At 40.6% G+C, this 19,900-nt stretch overlaps 1 protein-coding gene across 8 annotated transcripts in view; it reads right to left on the minus strand.

Moving 5' to 3' along the window:
• Positions 1 to 19,900, minus strand: part of LOC144721594 (actin-binding LIM protein 1-like) — a 92,791-nt gene that overhangs the window by 26,703 nt on the left and 46,188 nt on the right. For all 8 annotated transcript variants that reach the window (XM_078599351.1, XM_078599350.1, XM_078599348.1 and 5 more), the window contains 4 exons: positions 9,346 to 9,529; positions 4,864 to 4,973; positions 1,976 to 2,102; positions 1,342 to 1,435 (listed from right to left, as the gene is read on the minus strand). In XM_078599351.1, the coding sequence (XP_078455477.1) occupies positions 1,342 to 1,435; positions 1,976 to 2,102; positions 4,864 to 4,973; positions 9,346 to 9,529 (515 nt within the window). The remainder of the gene's footprint in view (positions 1 to 1,341; positions 1,436 to 1,975; positions 2,103 to 4,863; positions 4,974 to 9,345; positions 9,530 to 19,900) is intronic.

The following is a 19,900-nucleotide window of genomic DNA, read 5'->3' on the forward strand; positions in this document are numbered from 1 at the left end:
TTTCCCTTCTACGTGACTTTACCGAAAGAACCAAGAATATAACTAAAGTTTAATTTAAAAATATAATGTAAAAAGTACAAATTACATAAGTACATACATTTCTGACGATTTTTTTTACACTAAATGTAAGCTTGGTCAAGGCAACAAAACAACAACAAAAACAGTTCCAGGCCACACCAGCAGTGGATTGACAAAGGGCTGATCATTATTATAATTACTAATCTCACTGCATCTGTGATTGTCCAATCTCACCAAGCCTTTGTTTAATGTGATTCACACATAATGTAAACCAAATAAAATGAGAAGCAAATATTAAACACGATCGCAAAACAAGACATATACTTACCATCTCCAAGTATTTCATAATGGCCAGGAAAGCAGCTAGACCAACAATACCACGTAGTTATAATTGTAAGCCACTAAACAATTAAACACTGCTGTCGTTGTTGGGTTTAACAAAATAAAACCTCCAATTCTCCTGCATGAGCAAAAAAGACGGCACCTATCCTAAACTCAAAAGACAGGTCACGCTGGATGCTTGAGTGACTGCTCACGGCATGCATGTGGGGCAGCCAACTGCAAACCTTCATTTTGGGTGGCCAATGGCTACATGGGGAGTGGCTTCACACAGGAACGAACAGAGGCAGCTGCACAGCAGAGATTGTGCTCAGTTAAACGTGTATTTCTTTTGTGACAAAGTAAGCCAGTCTTTCCTTCAAGTGTAAACCAAATAATCTATAACCTGCAGGTTGCTGAAACATTGAGATGTGTGACCTGTTTTGCTTGTTTAGACATTCCATGCGATCTTCGTTTCCCTCGATAAGAGGCTTTTCTTGCAACATTTTACTTTTCACCGATAGAGCACAACCATGCCCTGTCCCTATGGCTAGCATTCCTCTTCTGCAGTAATTATCACCGGCTCCACAGATAATTAACTCTGCAATGGTAAATGGTCACCAGATGTTACAAATGGTGCCCAAGAGTTTCTTAAATTGCCAAAGGTCACCGGTACAGTCTTGGCTATTTTGTAGACTACTCATGTTAATGTAAAGCCAGTTGATTTGTTGTTTAAATTTTTGTAAAAACCGAGTTTCTTAATTTGTTTCGTAAACCTCACAAGAGAGGAAGTGATCACGCCTGCCTCTGGATACATATATACCATTTTGTCTATTTGCCCATTCGCGAAATGCTGTACCCACTTTGAAAAACTGGTCTGGGGACTATAGAGACTAATCCACTAGCAATCTGTAGATATAGCGGTGGTAAACCAACATTTTTATTTGAACAAAACCCCTACTTATGTATGGAACAGTGTAGACCAGACTCCAGTTCGGCACGTACCTCGAGCACTTTCCCAGTGATGAACTTCCCGCACTCCTCGCACTTTATCCCAAACTGGCTCTGGTAGTCCTGCTCACAATATGGCACGCCATCCCTGTCCAGACATCGCATAAAAACCAAGTTAGAAAGAAATCATGCAACCGCAAAGAGGATTAAATACTGTCCAAACAGGTGTTTGTCTTTGGATGTCTCTGATCAGCAGTAAGACAACGGGTAGCTGTCAGGGTAAATTGCATTTGAATATTTTTAAGTGCTTTTTTTCTCTGGTTCGTCTAAGTTTTGGGAACCGCTTTGATCAATAGGGTAAGTGCAAAATTACAACAAAACTGCAGACTACAAGTTGGTTCATATTTGGATCATCTTTGGAAAAGTTATAGTGCCTCCCCCACAATTATGGAAGGGGAGAGCTGAAAAGCATAAACACTTTCACCCGAAGGTTCCAAAGTGTTAAAAACGATTAAAACAAATACATTCTTACAATTCAGAAAGTACAGGAATAGCATGTGAAGAAGACAGGTTAAACAACTGTACTCTGCATTCAGGATTTACATATTTCATTAGCTGGTTTATCATGCAACATTCACACCATAAAGCACCCACAGTTGAAAGAGATTCAGGGCTCAGCGGCACTCACTTGCTGATGTACTCGCCCGTGAGCACCTTGCCGCAGGTCTTGCATTTGAAGCAGCCAAGATGCCACTGTTTATCAAGTGCCAGCAGGGCTTGTCCGTTCATGATGTCACTGCCACAGCCAGTGCAGTCTGCAACACGCAAAGGAATGGATGAACAATGAACAATGTCATTGATACTTCCTGAATTTCCTATCTCGTTTACAGCCAGCGTAGGCCAATGCTTTATTCATGTTTTCAATGAATGCAGCATACACATTCACAATCATATACATTCAAAGCAATTTGTCAATCCACTGCTGAATGAAGATATCAAGGGGTGGGGAGGGTAAAAGGTTTGTTACATGAGGACTGAGGAATCGGTCATCGGTTTCATTGCACAGAGTGAGAAGAACTGCACCACTCAATGGCCACACATTATCATACACAATGTGGAATAATCAAACAGGTGAAACTGAAAAGTACATCGAGATACATGGACAGATGCATGCTTCGTATAACATTGAGAAACACAAATAAGAACACGCGGATCTGAGAAAAAATGTTGACTTAATAAAAGTAACTGTGTGTGAATAGGACACATTGCAAGAACAAACAATAGCCAAACGACAAGGCTGGTGATGAAATTACAGCCAAGGGATAACCCCCCCCCACCCGCCATTAGGATGGACCACCATGGAAAGGGGAGTGAAAAAATTAGCTCATGCACAGGAACGAGATGGATTGCGGCTGCACAGGATCATAAATGATTGCCGCAATGCAATCATCATTGGAATTTACTGATTTAACCAGGAGAGCGCCATGCCGAATCGGAGAACTCTTTTTCAGGAGGGTCTTGGGCATTGGGTTTTTTTTTTATTCAAACATGTTTTCATCCAATTAATCCATGTTTATACACATGGGAGGAAACCGGAGCACCCGGAGAAAACCCGCGCTTGTAAGGTGGCGACAATGTTATCCCCGTACAGATGGAAACTGTTGGCAACGAATCCATTGCTGTACTGCCTTCTGGCAACACAGGGTAATAATCGACACCTCGATAACCATGGGAAGGGGGTCTCACAACATTTGCGTTAGATCCACCAAACCTTGCCTCCGCAGTTCTGTATTTACAGGCATGTGCCTCCACTGTGGGGAAACCTTCATCCAGCAGTGGACAGATTATGGCTCATGATGATAAAACTACCAAGAACAGACGATTAAATTAAATGTATTTCCTCTTGTCCAATTGTGAAAACTGTCTTAAATATAAATTTCACGTAATAGTGTACATTGTAAAGTACCTTGTTAAAAATATACCCTAAATGCAGCTCACAGTGATACTGGATAACAGTTCACAGTTGAATACAAAATTTACACCAACGATAGGGTCATCTTAACACATTACATAAGTGTCTTTTCACAAGACTGAAGATTTTCAGATGACTTTGGCCCAACTACATTTCACAAAATATAACAATTATGCGGTCAATGTAAATACGACTGAAGTTGACTAATCTGGATGTTCTTACACAAAAAATCCAACAAAAAGCTGGTAATCTTAGCAGGCGCCACACGCAACAGCATGTATGGTAAAAATATAAATTAAGCAGGTTGGGTAAAAGATTTGTTACATGAGAAAATGTCAACGATTCATACTTACTGAACATGTTAACGATTGTTGTGCTTCCACGCTACAAAAATCCAGCTATTGTACAAAGCTAATGCGCTCGGAAACAATGACTTCAGAGTTTCCACCACCAACACACACACTAGGGCTGTGCTTCATATACTCACATGCTTGTTTATCACGAGCTTGCCCCTGAACACCAAGATAACCCCCTTTCCATCCATATTGTCCCCGGAGGGGATTTACTTGATGTAGCCACACACACACATCCTGAACATGCACTTCCTGCACATTCCCAAACTGAATATGAAGGCATGGGAAGTTATTCACGCAATGCCTGCTGCCGCTGCATTGCACCGTCGTTATTCTAATGGCGCAAATTCCAATCATTTTCTTGTGGCTTTGATTTGCGTTTTAAAGAATGCTTGTTTGATGAAAATGTGGTTGCAGTTCTACTCTGCAGTATGGCTGGCGGCATTCCAGGTGGCGATGGTAAAGCGATTGTTTTAGTCAAGCTAATGCACTATAATGATGTCAGGATGCAATAATGCAGTTATCCCCCAACATGAGGAGAACATTCATGGAACAGTCAAATTACGGAAGTATGGGCATGCTCATAGACATACCGTCGTTACTTACTCGGTATGTTTTGAATTTTACCTGGAAAAAACAACACAACGTTTACAAAAGTGTATTTCCCATTTTCCACTGACAGGGAGTTGCTGTATATACATGTTTAAAGGTAAAATGGTAATGGTGCATCCTGGAAATTACTTGCGCATGCCACTACTGGCAGAAGGTCCTCCACTAGAGAGAGCTGTAGATATAATCTCTAGAGGGTATTTGAACTAAACGTTTTGCAAGAGATCGGAGTGCCCACATTTGTACACTTTAGCCCACCAAACGCAACCTGGCAATTAACTGTCGTCTACCCATTTATATTTCGGGACGGACAGAGGTGGGGGCATTTTAGGAATCTTCCCATTGTTTCAACTCCCCGTGTCGGGAGATCGACCAAACGACGAACTATAGATTGCCACTCCGGTGTGCTGACTATTACGCCACAACCTTATATATTTTCAGTAATAATAAAAAAGACAAAACCAATTAAGAAAGATTTACATGTGCACATATTGTCAAAAATAGTGCAGATCCATCACAGGCAGGATGTTAGCATCTGTAATAAAAACATGGCTTTGGCTTTCGCATGATGGCAGGTGCATTGATTGATGGCCTTGGCAGCTGAGCAGCTGAGCAGCTGTGCAGTGTGGGTCAAGCGCTTACTGGTGGAAGCACCGATGTCCTTGGCATTGGTTGCGACAGGCTGGATGCAGCGCTGGCAGAGGCAGTCCTTCCCGTTGAAGGTCACGCGGTCCCCGGCTGGGAAAGGGCACCTGAAAAACACAGCACCGAGTGTAGGCGATGTTCGACTCATTAGTGGATTGAGTAGATGTAATCGCATGAGACGGCCAATCTAATTACACACCACCATGAATAAAAAGAAAACGATGAAAGGTTACAAGCCGAGTGGGTTATAATGCATCTAAATTTTATTCCACTTATCTCTTTATACGTATTCAAATTCATTGTTATTTAGTTTTCCTTAAGGATAAACTCAAACCAATTTTAATTGGCTGTTACAATATAGGTGTACATATAGATCCAAACGTATATTTTTTTGTTATATTAGGTGAAAATGAGAAATGTTAATTTAAATCACAGTCCATGATTTGTACACCAGCTTCAACAATATAATCTGCAATAATAACACGAACCAGATGGTGGCAGAGGAGCACAGTGGTGAAAACCAAACTGTGTCATAGTATATAATTAATATTGTTAAAATGCGCTTGAGAAAATTATATGAACTAATTGTTACCAATATTTTCAGTTTCGTTGATGATGGCGTTTTGTTATTTATATATTTTCACCCACACGCAAGGCCCTGCAAGTTGTTCATGTAAATGGCTTCTATTACACACAAAGTGCTTGCCACAAAAGAACCACAACACATTGCTGATCTCGTTAAGGAGCAAAAACCATTACACGAACTCCAGTCATCCTCACAGCGGCTTTTGGCTAACCATCGAACAAAAGATGGGCACTGCATCGCGCACTTTCAGACGCGCTTCTGCGGCCATCTGGAATGCTCTTCCTTCTGATATGAGGGAGCCACTGGAGCTATGCACTTTTAAATCAAGATTACAAACTAATTTCATTAGAACTGCTTTTTTTGTTTAGTGTGTTGTCCTTCCCCCGCACCTCCAATTAGCACAGTTGGCTACGTACGTGTGAAAAAAGTTTAACATGCATACATACATACGATCCACAAGCATGCACTTTCATAAATACAGTATATGAAGCAAGTCTCATGAGTAACATTATACTCATGAAATTGCAAGGTAAGAGGTCACCTGTCAATATTTTATTTACAGAGATATTTTGAATAGAGCAGGATTGAAATTGTCTGTCTAAATAAAATATAGGCCGGGATTCCCGGTAATATTAACAACCATACATATCAATCTTGATTTGAAGCTTTCGTGACTGCAGGAATCCAAATTCTCTTTGGTTCTTTTGGTAAAGTCACGTAGGTAGGAATAAAATAAAATAAATCACGACGTTTCGATCGCAACACAAGCAATCTTCATCAGGCGAGATAACCACAGCAAGAAAACTGCTGAAGTGGGCGAGAGAGCTGCCGTGGCAAGAGGTCAAATAGGCAAGAAAGGGGGAGGGGCAAGAGGGGAGAGAGAGGGGGGGGGGCAGAGATAGAGAGGGGGGGGCAAGCACTAGGGGGAGAAGTGCGGCTCGGGGGGGGGGGGAGTGGGCGGGGCTAGAAGTGGGAAGCTGCGTGTGGGACACACATCACTTTGATATGTTTGCTGTATCCGTTCAACAAATTATTATGAGAAAGAAAATCTGTTATCTGTATCATTATCAATGGATTTTTTTCGGTTGTCGAGTAAAATATAAATCCATAATACATATTTTATTAATATTATTAATAATAAAGCCAGACTGCAAAACGACAAACACAGTGCTGCATAAATAACTTTCTGCCACTGTTTTTTTCATGCTGCACTGTTAGAGCCTTAGAGGAGTTATCTTTTTTTACAAAATAGTACAAAATACTACTGAACATTTGCTTTCTTTGAAAGAGATCTATTTTCAGATAACAAATTACAGCATTATAACCTACGGAATGAGTGATAGTGTCGTGGTTAGCATGCTGCACTATGAACCCAGTGACTTGAGTTTTGATTCCTGGCCACAGAAAACATCAATTGCAAGTGACATCTCAACCGGTCCTGGGTGACACCCTTCACAAAGCCACACAGACAAGCGTGTGGTGAAGCATGGGCAAGAAAATCCCCATGACCGACATGGCATAGGGAGGCGTTCACCCAGCAGCGGATTGACAAAATGCTGTAAAATAATATTATCATGCTATGGAAGTAAAAATAACAAGTTATTTTTTAAACCTACATCTTAAAATGTGTGCAAGCAATAAAGAAAAAAAACTCGCGAGCATGGAAAGAGTTTCCAAAAAGCTGTTATGATCGTCTGCAAAAAGTTTGCGTCTTGAAATGTTTCATTTTTTTCCAGAAAAACACATAATTCTACGTGGAAAGTACAAATTGAATATCAAAACACAGAGCAGGAATAAAGAAAGGGTGGGCCTTCAAAATAGGGCAGTGTAATGTTATCACTAGGAAGTGAGATCGTTGATCATAGCAGCCTACTCCATTGTTAAGGAAATGCAATGGGGCCATACATTAGTTTTCTGAGTGGTAATACTCAAGCTAACTATAAATAATGTATTACGATAACACGACATGTTTGACAGTTCTGTTCTCTTCCTGAAGTGTGGTTTTATTTTTTCCATTAGAAGTGGAAAGAATATGTAAAGCTACATCAATTATGGAGCACTTATCAGTCTGCGTTAAAGGTAGTAGTTATGCCAATTCAAATGCCCATTTAGAAAGCACAGGCTATTCCATCATCTCGTGCACGGCTTTTCCCCTTCAGGTGCAATAAAGCTCTTGTACCCTTGGGCAAAAAATGGCTTATCGGTACCCTTCACGGTGGCATATGCTAGCAATTATATATTTGGAGAATGTTATCTCTAGATCACAAATATGTCGATAGCAAGATCACCATGGTGTTTCTATGGAAAATGTTTATTTAAGTAGGGCGCCAGTATGTTTGACAGAGAATATAAATTTAGAACAAAAAACCAACCATATTAAACATCTACGAAGTATGAAAATAAATAGAAAATGTGTTTATAAAACAAATGGTGTGCTTACGAAGCTTTTTGCCCATGGTGGACACTCGTAACATTTGCCACCCCAGGTGGCACCGACCAACCCACTGAGCTCATGGGCTAATGCCAAGCACAAGACTATACAGCCAGGCCACCGAGCCGAAAGTCCACTCAAGCTCGAGGAGACTGTAGATACCTGATAACATGGAGAGCGCGCCTATGTGTATGGTGTGTCATGTCTAAATACATCTCTCACAAGAAGACAACATATTTACAAGAAAAACAAAGCAAACATTGTTTGCCCTTGCACTACCGAATGGAAATTCCCCAAAGAAATAAAAATGTACACAGTGATTAATACCAGTAAAATAAAATATTACAGCAGGACACAAAATGACATCACCATACAGGTTGTAAGGAAGTTAAACAACTGTTGTTGCAATAAGATAGTGGAACATAAAAACCATTGTTTACAATGCGGTCATAAGGTGAAACCAACATGAGTTCAAAAATTAGGCTTTAGTGTCTGTGTAATCAGCAATTTATTGTACCCTAGGTGGACATGCATCACTGCCCGGGAATTAAACAAAAAATAAATGAACATGGATATGTCTTATTAGTCAAACACTTCCTTTGGTTATGGGAGGGGACCCAGAAAGGAAGAGGAAGGGAGTGTGGCGTTTACAATAAATACACTTACGAGACCGTAAAAAAAAATCACTGCTCTTTAAAAGCATTGCTGGCTGGACATTCTTGCATTATTTATCTAAATATACCTACATCTCTCGCACGCTCTACTGCCGCCTTGTTTTCAGCCACCCACTGCAAGAGTTTCTCAAGCTCCAATCTTTTTAACTCCCCATGGTGCAGCTACAGTTTTCCTAATTATCTATCTTTTCCAATGAAGTTTAAAATAAGCCAAGAGTTTCCCAGGTGGCTCAGGAGTCAGAACTGAGCAGGCACCGTTGAGATCCTGGGATCGAATCGAGAGCAGATGCTGATTAATAAGATGGGTTGATGGTCTCAGCTTGGTCACACATTAGAGTACAAAAAAAAACATCAATAAAATGTGTTTTTTCACTTAATTGGTTAAATTCCAACACTGAGCTTTTAACATTTTGCTTTGACTGACATGGGAATATCGAAGTCATGACCCAATTGTGGACATTTTAAGTGACCTTGGTAATAGTTATGTTGACGCCATCTCCTGAGGGGCATTCTGATGCAGTGGTGCACTGTAAGCTGTAAAGTTCCAAAGAAAAAAGGCTTTGTCTCATGACATAACACCATTACCAACATTGGAAGAAAATAGGAGAAACTATTAACAAACTGGAACAAAACAGGCTACAATCACAGAGAGCTGCACCACGGATTATGAAAACTAAACGATTGAGAAACACGGCAAAGTAGGATAAAGCTTGCCATACCATAGCACCCTACTTACACTTCTTCTCAGCCAACTTCTACAAGTCAATGGAACATGCCGGGTAGCTTACCTGCACACGGCGCACACGAAGCACTGCGGGTGGTAGGTCTTGCCGAGGGCCGTCACCACCTCCCCCTCCACAAAGTCCCCACAGCCTGTGCAGCGGGTGCCGTGCTGCTGCTGGTAGTCATGTGTGCAGAGGTACTCGCCGCTCTTCATGAAGAAGCCATTCTGGGCCAAGTCGCACCCGCACACTGAAGCAACAAAGACAAAGATCCCCTCGATTTATGCATGCTGAACTTCTTTCGCACCATACATAGCCAACCACGCTAATCGGAGGTGGGGGGGGGGACAAACTTAACACAAAAAATAGTTCCAAAGATTTCGATTTAAAGCTTTCATGACTGCAGGGATTCATCTTCTTGGTTCTTTCGGTAAAGTCACGTAGAAGGGAAATAATAAAATAATAAAAATAAAACATAATTTAATAATTCTCACGACGTTTCGGCCACAACGCATTCAAACGCTGTCTCCCTGACAGACCTGGTCTTCACCTGAGGACGGCTGCTTGCGTTGTGGCCGAAACGTCGTCAGAATTATTTTATTATGTTTTATTTTTATTATTTTATTATTTCCCTTCTACGTGACTTTACCGAAAGAACCAAGAAGATGAGTTCCAAAGATATTCGTTTTCAATTTAGATTTTAAACCTTAGAGACTAAATCTTGACTTAAAGCTTTCGTGACTGCAGGAATTCATATACTTTGGGTCTTTCGGTAAAGTCACGTAGATAGGTTCAAATAAAATAACAAAACGACGACATCATCCTGATGATGAACTGATGGACCAAGTGCTGTTAGCGAGCACCTATGAAGGCTGGCCACTGTGGCCGACGAGGGGGTGGGTGGCCAGCATCACGCCTGGTTGCCTTAGTCTCCCCAGTGGCGAGGTTTTTTTTTTACACATCGCACCAGATACTCATTTAATGCCGAGTCAACCTAGGGGAGGTCCAGGGCCGTTTCAGATGATTGTCAACAATGTTTGCCGTGAGCGGGAAGTAAACTCAGGTCGCCGGGCTCGTAGCACAGCGCGCCAAGCGCAACACTACCGCTCACCATACACTGAAGTAACACATACACACACGGCGGCAGCAACAAGAAAACATGCATCATACATTCACATCTTTGCAATTAATTACTGGATGCTTACAATTCGAGTCAGTCGAGAGCCAAGTCGAACACACAGATTATGTATGCACTGTTCTTGCTTGTAGGGTTTTTTTCCTTACTTGGAAAGGGCAATGGCTCAAAAATGTGAATTGTTTGTCAGTTGAATGATAATTGGTCAATAGATTTTATTACACGCTCGCAAGTATGTGGACAGAAATACGCTAGTCTTATGAAATTAGGTCAACATTCTTTCCATTGGATTTATGTCACGAAAAAAAGTGCATTAATGTTCATCGGAACTGCTTGGAAAGTCCAAAAGATTAGCAAGAGCATCTGGAAAGATGATAGCCAGGATTCAAGAGCTCAACACCTGATGTATGTTGACCACTGACAAGTATCAAGAGAGGCCTCAATAAACCAGACTGCTCATGCAAAGCAAAGAGTCTAGCTGATTTAATAACTACCATCTGTTTCTTCAGACTGAAGCAATATGATCACCGCCGAGCAAGTGGAGCTCTGTTACAAGTGGCGGTGCAGGAAGTCAGCAACACTTAGCTTCGATTTCCCAAAATGCCACCAGAAGTTATCAGAACTCTATCTGAGAATGTATTCGAACACATTCTCAAGTAGACAAACACATGGTAGGGATTCAACACAAGACCTATTTTAACTTTGAAAATAATAAAGAATGCTGGGTCTCTTTGCCAATGTGAATACTTAGCACAAATTACTTTCACTCCCATATGGGTGGTTGGTTAGTTCAAAAGTCAGAGCAACGAGCCAGCACAGCTTAAATCCTGGGCTTAAATCCAGGCAACATCTGATGAATAAAAAATAAATAAATGCATAAAAAATTATCTATAATAGATTTTTCACTAAATTTGGGTACATTACAGATCTCATCGTGAAAATAGTGGTTTCACGATCATGAGACAAACACAAATCTCATAGCACGTTGTGTGGAGAAATGCACCCTCTGTAGTGTAAAGCTTAAAAGGCCACTGATAAAAACATATCTTACGATCATGTACTGCCAGCAACATTGGGAAAAAGACCAAAACATCTGAGACTCTTTATATTTGAACTCATGAAATAAAAGTAGTTTTGAGCTGCATTTTGCGACTTGTTATTTCAACCAGACAGTAACAAGGGATGACTCACAGTAAACACCACACCTTGCTATAAATTCTAATTAATGTTCTTGTTATTGCTAAAGGAAGCTACCACGCACTAAAATTATATTCACCCTTCAACATGCAGCACATCTGATTTCCATTCCACTCACACTCTTTCGATATTTCCATGATGCTGTCATGTCTGTTTCTGCCAAAAAAATTTTTTATCTCACACGTGTACGCTTTCTTGTCCACCAAAAGCCAGGGAGAACAATCGGCACAAAGGCCGAACCGTGCTATAACAGAGCAGTCCATTGTCCTGGCCAAGGCCAAGACTGTAGAGACAGGAAAGAGAGGACTTCCTGGAAACCACCGGTTCCAGAACAAATAGATGCAAACAAGCCAACCGATGGATATGCATACAGTTCGGGGTTAAGGCTCTCTCTCTCTCTCATCTTCGCAATGTGCCGCGCAATGTTTTTTTCCTGTAATATCGCTGAGAGCGCCATACATCTGACTGACTTACACTATTGAGTGTACGGAATGTCAGTGATGTCTTGTTGATGTCATTCAACTTTCACCTTACATTCGGAGCTTTTATGCGTGACATAATCCGAGACCTTTAAGATCACTTAAGGCCTTTGTATTCACCTTCAATGGGCTTTAAGTATGGCTTTCCGTGATGTAGAATTTGATTTTAGTAGTACATTTCTCTGCGCAATGTTCTTATTGCTCACTGTTTGCAAGGAAAAGGCCAAATATTTATACCATGCAAAAGGCAGTTTTGCCACTGCAGACTAAAGGTTAGGACACACCACGATGCTACAATTCACACTTTCTTTAAAAATTCCAAGTAAAAAAATGTTCTTTCTGTCAACACAAATGTGGTTTCAACAACACTGTTTTTTGTCTTTAGAAGTTTTCCATACTGAACTTCTGGAATGTCATAAAATAAATCGACCTTAGTTCCTTATTGCCACATGCAACCCTCAACTGGACAAGCAGATTGAGAAACGAACAAACAATTTATAGTATTTGTTGGTATATCAGACAATTGGCCTTTCCATATTTACATCAACCAGCATCATTTGTTTAAGCAAGCTACCTCTAAACTGGGGATGACGGGGTCTCATCTAAAGCAGAGCCAGGCCTACCAAACAAATTCCCCTAGTTTACCAGATGTTATTGCTTCTAGCGCTTCCTCCAAATGACAGGGAATTGTCAACACAAAAACAGTGGCCAAAACTCATTATGCACTGTTGTGCAACATTCTGGCCAATAACATCAACTAATCAAATTCCATTCTTACTACCGGATGAGAGGATTACACTAACAGTTACTTGTCAAGATACGATTCGACGAGCCATTACACAAACACCATTTAGGGTTGGATTTGTTGACATCAAGTGCCACTGGCAGTAGATCACGTGGACAACGATGTCCTAAAATATAGTTATCCACCACTCAGCTTATAAGTTTGGTCTCTCAGTTTTGATTAGGTAATTAAAGAGTATGTGATGTTGAGTTTTTAAAAGATAATTAACTGGAGTATTATTTGCATGCCCACATGTGTAAAATGACATTGCAAATGTTGCATATACAGAGATTTTGGAATGCACAGGCATTCATTTAGCAAATTAAACATGAATCGTGGCATACAATAAAACAAGACATGTTTACTGAAAAAAGTAAAATAAACAGTAATTTATAAACCAGTAAACAAACACATTTTTGGCCGATGTGATTTTCCATTTGTGCCGCGGACAGCTCCAATCAAAGTAAAAAAAGAGTCCAACATTGCCAATCCTACAAACAGACAGAGCTCCTCCCGCTTGGAACACACCGACTCGAGCCAAAATCCTTCCTGTCGCGCTGTCCCCTCTTGCCATCGTACATTTCACTTCACCGGCTTATACGTGTCGTCCAAATGCACTGGTGGCATTTGCATTAACAACACAGGGAATGTGTTGGTAGCCGGCACTGAAAAACGTTCCCGATCGGGCGTTGCCGAGGGTGAGTTGCCCCCGGAGCGGCCGAGTGGCCGCTTGCCATACCGCGGCGAACAGATGAGTGCCGGCGATCTCTCAAGTTACCACCTCTCCGCACATTGCTGGAGCTTTTTTTTATTTCCAACAACACCTGCCCACATCAACCACAGCCTCTTGGCTTTGACATATGGCCACGTCACTATGCCTGTCTGTGCCATTGTTGCCTGTTCTTCTGTACGGATCACGTTGATGTTCTTTGCTCTGTGTTGATGCGCCATAAATCTCCCTTGTAAACTAGCTGGGTAACTGGCTAAATGGAACAAACCATTCAACAAACAAACATTGATTGCTTTTGTCAGTATGCCAACTGATCACGTGAACGTCCCATTGATGTAACGATAGCAAGGACCGATTTGTATTGACTGTCTAAATGTCAGTATATAACTTTTTTTCAAAGTTTATTCCAATTGTGCTCGAAAAACAATCTATTCAAGAATCTCACAGAGCAGCACATGCTGTGTGTGAGGGAATGTTTCATTAAAGAGATGTTCCATATTTCCTCTTATGAAAAATCATTCAAGTTGCTTTACTCTTCACACGATAGGTCGTACACTTTGTCATTATGCTCTGCAATTAGATTGCATGACAGTCAAACTAATATTGTTAATTATTATAGCTGGAATTATTTTTGTGGAGCCAATGGTGACCAGGCGGAGACTATTAACTTGTTTATCTTGAAGACCCAGTTTTATCATGGGTCGTTGCCTGGATTAAAACCATGGTTGTCAGCGGTATCAGCTCAACACTTGGCTATCCGAAACACTTGGCCACCTCAAGTCACATTTTCAAAGATCTACGAGAAGGAAGGAAGCGATGGTGAGGTGTGGTGGCATCAGTGGCCTTGACCACGATGACCTCTTAGCGTTGTTAGTACATTTATTCATGTCTTAACTAAGAGTAATGTGATGTACTAACCTTTCTAATTGAGCATCCGAAAGATTTACAGCACTGCCCCACATCACTGTATGACATTTCATTGTGTGGGACACTAAAACCATGAAAGCGTACGAGGCAGTAATCACAGACAACCATTGTGGTGGTTGCTAAGCAGGAAAAAATGAATGTGTAAAACTTTCAATGTTGTTTATCAATCTCACATTCATTCACTCCCATTTAATGATTGGCCTGAAGCTGCTCGCAGCATGTTCTGTTTCACATTTCAAATGATTGCTTGTCAAGGGTTGCTCTAAGACACAGTGTGATGTGTTCTCCAAAAGCCACACCTTGCATTAAACAAGTGATGTCACCAAGAGATGGCTATACCGACTATGATGGCTTACAACATTCACTGCTTGGTTCTCTAACTTATTTCTAACATATAACAAAACATTTGATCGACTTAAGGCACGCATTTAATTATCATGCTTCTAAAGGAAACCACAAATAGGCTACACTGTGATGTTAAGCGATGACTTCCATTGCTTACAACCAAATCACACTGAATGCGCTGAATCTTCTCAGATATCATAGAAGCTAAGGTGGGATGAGTGCTTTAAATGAATTACTAGTGCATAATAAGTGTTGTAGGTATGAGGCAGTGGGCTGCGATATTGCTAGATGGGAATAAGCAATGGGCTTAGTCCACGTGCAGATTTAACTTTTTGCTTCTCTCTATGGATTGAATCTGTGCGGAAGTTTTTTTAATTTGTAGATATGGATTTTCTCCAGGTATTCCAGTTTACTTCCACGTCAAACATTGATAAATGAATTTACCCAACATTCCATCGTAGCGAGATCCTCCAGCGAAGCTTTCGTGGTTATATAAATCACTACGGCCAATGCAATCATTAATTAATGTTGACATGAGAACAAACAGTACATTTATTGCAGACATCTCTAGTACACTTGTTTAAATGCTCATGACTCAAGCAGAGGCGTAAAATGTTACACCTATAACATAGTCACACTCTCATCTCACTACACTCATCTCCAAGGAATCTGTGTTTCCAATAGTCTGGTAGGGTGAAACATGGGAGTGTGAAATTCAATACCTCTGTCTGAGCAAGTAGGGATTGGAACACTATGAAGCTATCTCTGTTCATTATTATTTGGGCACATTTCCTTCGGGACATGAAACGATTTGCCACCCCATCGTGATTTTATGAACTGGCACGATTCAAGGTCGCGATTCAATTCAGGGACAACTTTATCGTTCCTGACCATGCGCTGAATGTCATGGCTCTAGTGGCTGCAAGGGCCACATGAACCAATTGCATTACAACGTATACATTTAGAAAAGACAATTGTTACACGCAATATATTGTACATTTTGAAGGTTACAGCCCTTCTCAATATACTGCTGGATGAGGATCTCGCCACGCCGTGCCGGGTCATGGCGACTGTTCACGCGTTACACCAGCATGTGTTGATATATACCCGACAACGGCGATCACCATTAGCATGTGATATCTGAACCACCTTTCACCAAGCCATAAACTCATGACCGACATGGCACGAGGAGGCCTTCATCCAACAGTGTATCGATAAAGGGTTGGGAATCATAATTGTTTTTTAATCAATTGGTGCATCGTTAGATGCCTACCGTCCTTTATACCAATAAAGGGAAACCCCTTGCTGAAGTTGTATGGCTATGATCTACAAATGTATATATCAAATCAATAACTGTATTATGATAGAGATATTCACCACTGCACATCAAATAAAAACGAATGCTTTAGCAGTGGTGCTGCACCATTATCACCTTTGAATAATTAATAAGCAAAATAATGTACGGCGCTTTGTCTTTCCACTGCTAGATGAAGGCCACACACTATTATCTGATAACAGAAAAAATACACAGTGTAAGTGGCTGTGTGGCGCAATCACCCATATTTAGGGGAAAGAAGGGCAGAGTCAATGGATGGCTTATAGTTGCAGATCGCACTCTACGGTGAGATGCCTCACATTACGTACCCACATGTTTTGGCAGTGCGGTTCTTGTCTTTGGCTTAAGTGTAAAAAAACACTCCTATGGCTTCAGTGCCAGGGTTATGCGGTTTAAACGAATAGAGCCATACTTTCTAAATGACTAACTAAATGACAACCACTTATTTATTGGTTTTACGCATTTTACGATTTACCCCTCCCCGTGCCCCTTCCTCCTCCTGGTGATGCAATAAAATGTCACAAAATGGGATTACAATTCGGTTTAAATATTTATTTTTGCATTTGTAGTCAAATTTGGTTTTGGTTACTGTATTATCCAACATGTAACATTATACTCTCATTTACATATAAGTTGTATATTTTGTAAATGCATCGATTCTTACATGCAAGATTTGATGCATGTGTAGCGATACATTGTATTGCATTGTACTTCACAATAACTACTGATTTATAAATAAAATAAGCAGCCAACGAGTCTGTGATGTATAATAAAAAACCTGAAATATGGTTTGAGTTTTCAGGAATGTTAGATAATTTATATATATACTGTACTGCAGTTCATTCAAAAACAACGAGTGCATTTTATACTCTGCGGCTTTTCCACAGAAATAAGCGTATGTCAAAGTGAAGGTTGACACACGATGCACCGAGAAGCATATCATGTTTTGTCATGTCCGTGCTTGTCCAGCCCCGGCTGAGAACTGGGATTAATCTCATTGTTTGGTTCAAAGGTGCCAGCATTGAAAATGTAATGGGCTGGGTCTAAACACTGGGCACGATTATGTATACCTCATAATGCACCCTTTATGTGTGCGTGATGCGTACGTGTAGTCGTAGTAATAATAATACTTTGCACTTATAAGGTGCCTTTCACAAAGAGTCTCAAAGAGTCTCAAAGAGTCTCAAAGCGCCCTTTGTCGATCCACTGCTGGGTGACTATGCAGGTCTTTTATTTGACCATACTTCACCGAGATGGTCAGTGCACATGGTAAAGGTGGGGAGCATTGGATTTGTTTTTTTTCGCAACCTAACCTGCATCAGTGCAGCCCTATGACAACCTGTATGTGCACTGTGGCCACTTATCCAATCACTATCCAGGCCAAAACCTGACTAGCTTAAGGGACCTGACAAGGCCTGGTGCATTCCGATTGATCTTATAATAGGTGTTTGTCTTAGAGGATCTTAAACTGCGTTATTCAGTTGTGTTTCTTCAATGGGCACTGAACTATTACGGTGGTGCAATATTTTAGATAACATGAAAAACAATCAGCATAATGCAACACTGCCCACATAATTTTAAATTACATATTAGACAGCTGTTACGATACTGAAGTAAATACAAATTGGTAGCACATTTCCAGGGCACTGCATCTCAATGAATCTGCAAAAATTAGAGGATTAGAGCAGAGCTTCCAAATTCAGGATCAGCTTTTAATAAATGCGTTTGCTGAGTAGCAAACATCCATCAACATGCGTATTATTTAATCAATTACCATACTGAGCGCATGGTGGTAAGCTATCCAATACTTTCTCAGATAATGTTTGAGTTGACAACAAGAGAAAGACAAATATTGTTGAAGGTAATGTCTCATGCAGTCCAACGTCGCATATGTGACCATCACATATCCACCGTGACCAATTAACCACCCTCACTCAGTGCAGTATATGGTATTACTGTAAGTTTCTATACAGTACTTCTTCACATATCCAACCTTTTCACATACCCGCCGACACCTCCGTCCCCAGCAAGTTATATATGTGGCAGGGTATTGCACAACAAACGCTTGTAAATTCTAAACATGGCAGTGGACAGGCAGTGACCTGAGGTATGGCACGGGCTCTCGTAAGTTCAAGACGCTGCATGGGGTGCATGCATGGGCTGCATTGGTCGCATAGCAATGTGCACACCGACATGTCCCAGAGGTTCTGCATTGTGAACCATGTGTGCCTACATGCCGCTAAAAAGGGTGTGGCCAAACCCGATACATGCCCGCTGTATAACATCTGACCTGCAACACAACCCTTCACGCGCAGGCTCAAATCTGCCGGTGGTGTTTATGAAAACAAGTCCTCTTCGCTATATTGGATGACTGTAGTGTGAATTTTTTAGAGCGGTGTAACCGCACATGCATGACCGGATTAGGGTATAGTCTGCAGAGGCACAAGTTTATGGACCCCTTAGTTGACAAAGAATCTATCTCTGTTGGGGGCATGATGCATCAGGAGTGAGTGAACAATAGACCACCTGCACATGCCAAATTCGTGCCGAAGTGGAAGAACCACTTTTGAAATGTACAATGCACAGATAAATCATACAATTCTCAATGTTAACAGTTATTTTCCGTGCCAATACGTCATCATATAATTCTATTGTGACACTTAGGTCAGTGGATAGAAATGATGGAAGACTTAAAATACCTAGAGTAATGGTCATCAAAGCATGCATATTCGAATGATGTGGTAATGTTATTGAGGCAGAAATTGTGGCGCAGTGGTTAGCACAATGCACCATGAACCAAGCCACCAGCGGTAGATTTCCTGGACATGGCTAACAAGAGTGGTGAGTGATATCTGGACAAGTCCTGGACCACCCCCTCTTCTTTTGCAACCCACATTGAACAGCGTGGTGAAATATTGGCAAATAACATTCACGACTGACATGGCATGGAAAGTTTGTTATGGTTATCCAGTCGTCAATCGACTAAGGGTTCCAATTATTTAATTACTTATAACTTACATTGCAACTGCAGATATACACGTGGTATACTTAGAAGACCTACAGTATTTGTAATCAATTCGCGATTTTTTATAACTTAGTAATAATATTAGAATTGAAAAAACAAATACAGATAAAGTTTATCTTCACAGTTTTTTGACAAGGAATGCAAGAATGGCTTATTGTTTAAAATCTTATATTTCATAAACATGGGAGTGAAAATACACATGAATGGGTGCATATAATGAGATTGTTCATGCACACTCTCCACATGAATAAGTATGAACACCAAGCATTATTGTGGTGAAAACAGATGCTAGATACTCTGCTGAAGCAGATACAGTTTATTTCTGCATCACTTACCAAACATCTCGGCACATATACGACATTATGAAATCTATATTTCACTTTGTCAACAGCCAGCACTTTTAAATTTTAGCTCCACTACAGGGCACAGAGCATTGGGAATGCCACCATGCAGTTGTATCGAAAAATAACAGATGCTTTTACTTAAGCTTGTAACTGCTTCTTACCGAAGAGGAAAACCAGCCAAAAACTCAATGTGGAAAAAAGGCACATTTACATTGTAATATATCAATATTATACATGTACAATAAATGTTTTATGCATTCGCTATATATTTTTTAATGTAATATATCACAACTGACAATTGTACGTTTAGCTATATTTT

Source organism: Lampetra planeri, chromosome 12 (genome assembly GCF_965212315.1).
Source record: "Lampetra planeri chromosome 12, kcLamPlan1.2.h2, whole genome shotgun sequence".
Classification (NCBI taxonomy): Eukaryota; Metazoa; Chordata; class Hyperoartia; order Petromyzontiformes; family Petromyzontidae; genus Lampetra; species Lampetra planeri.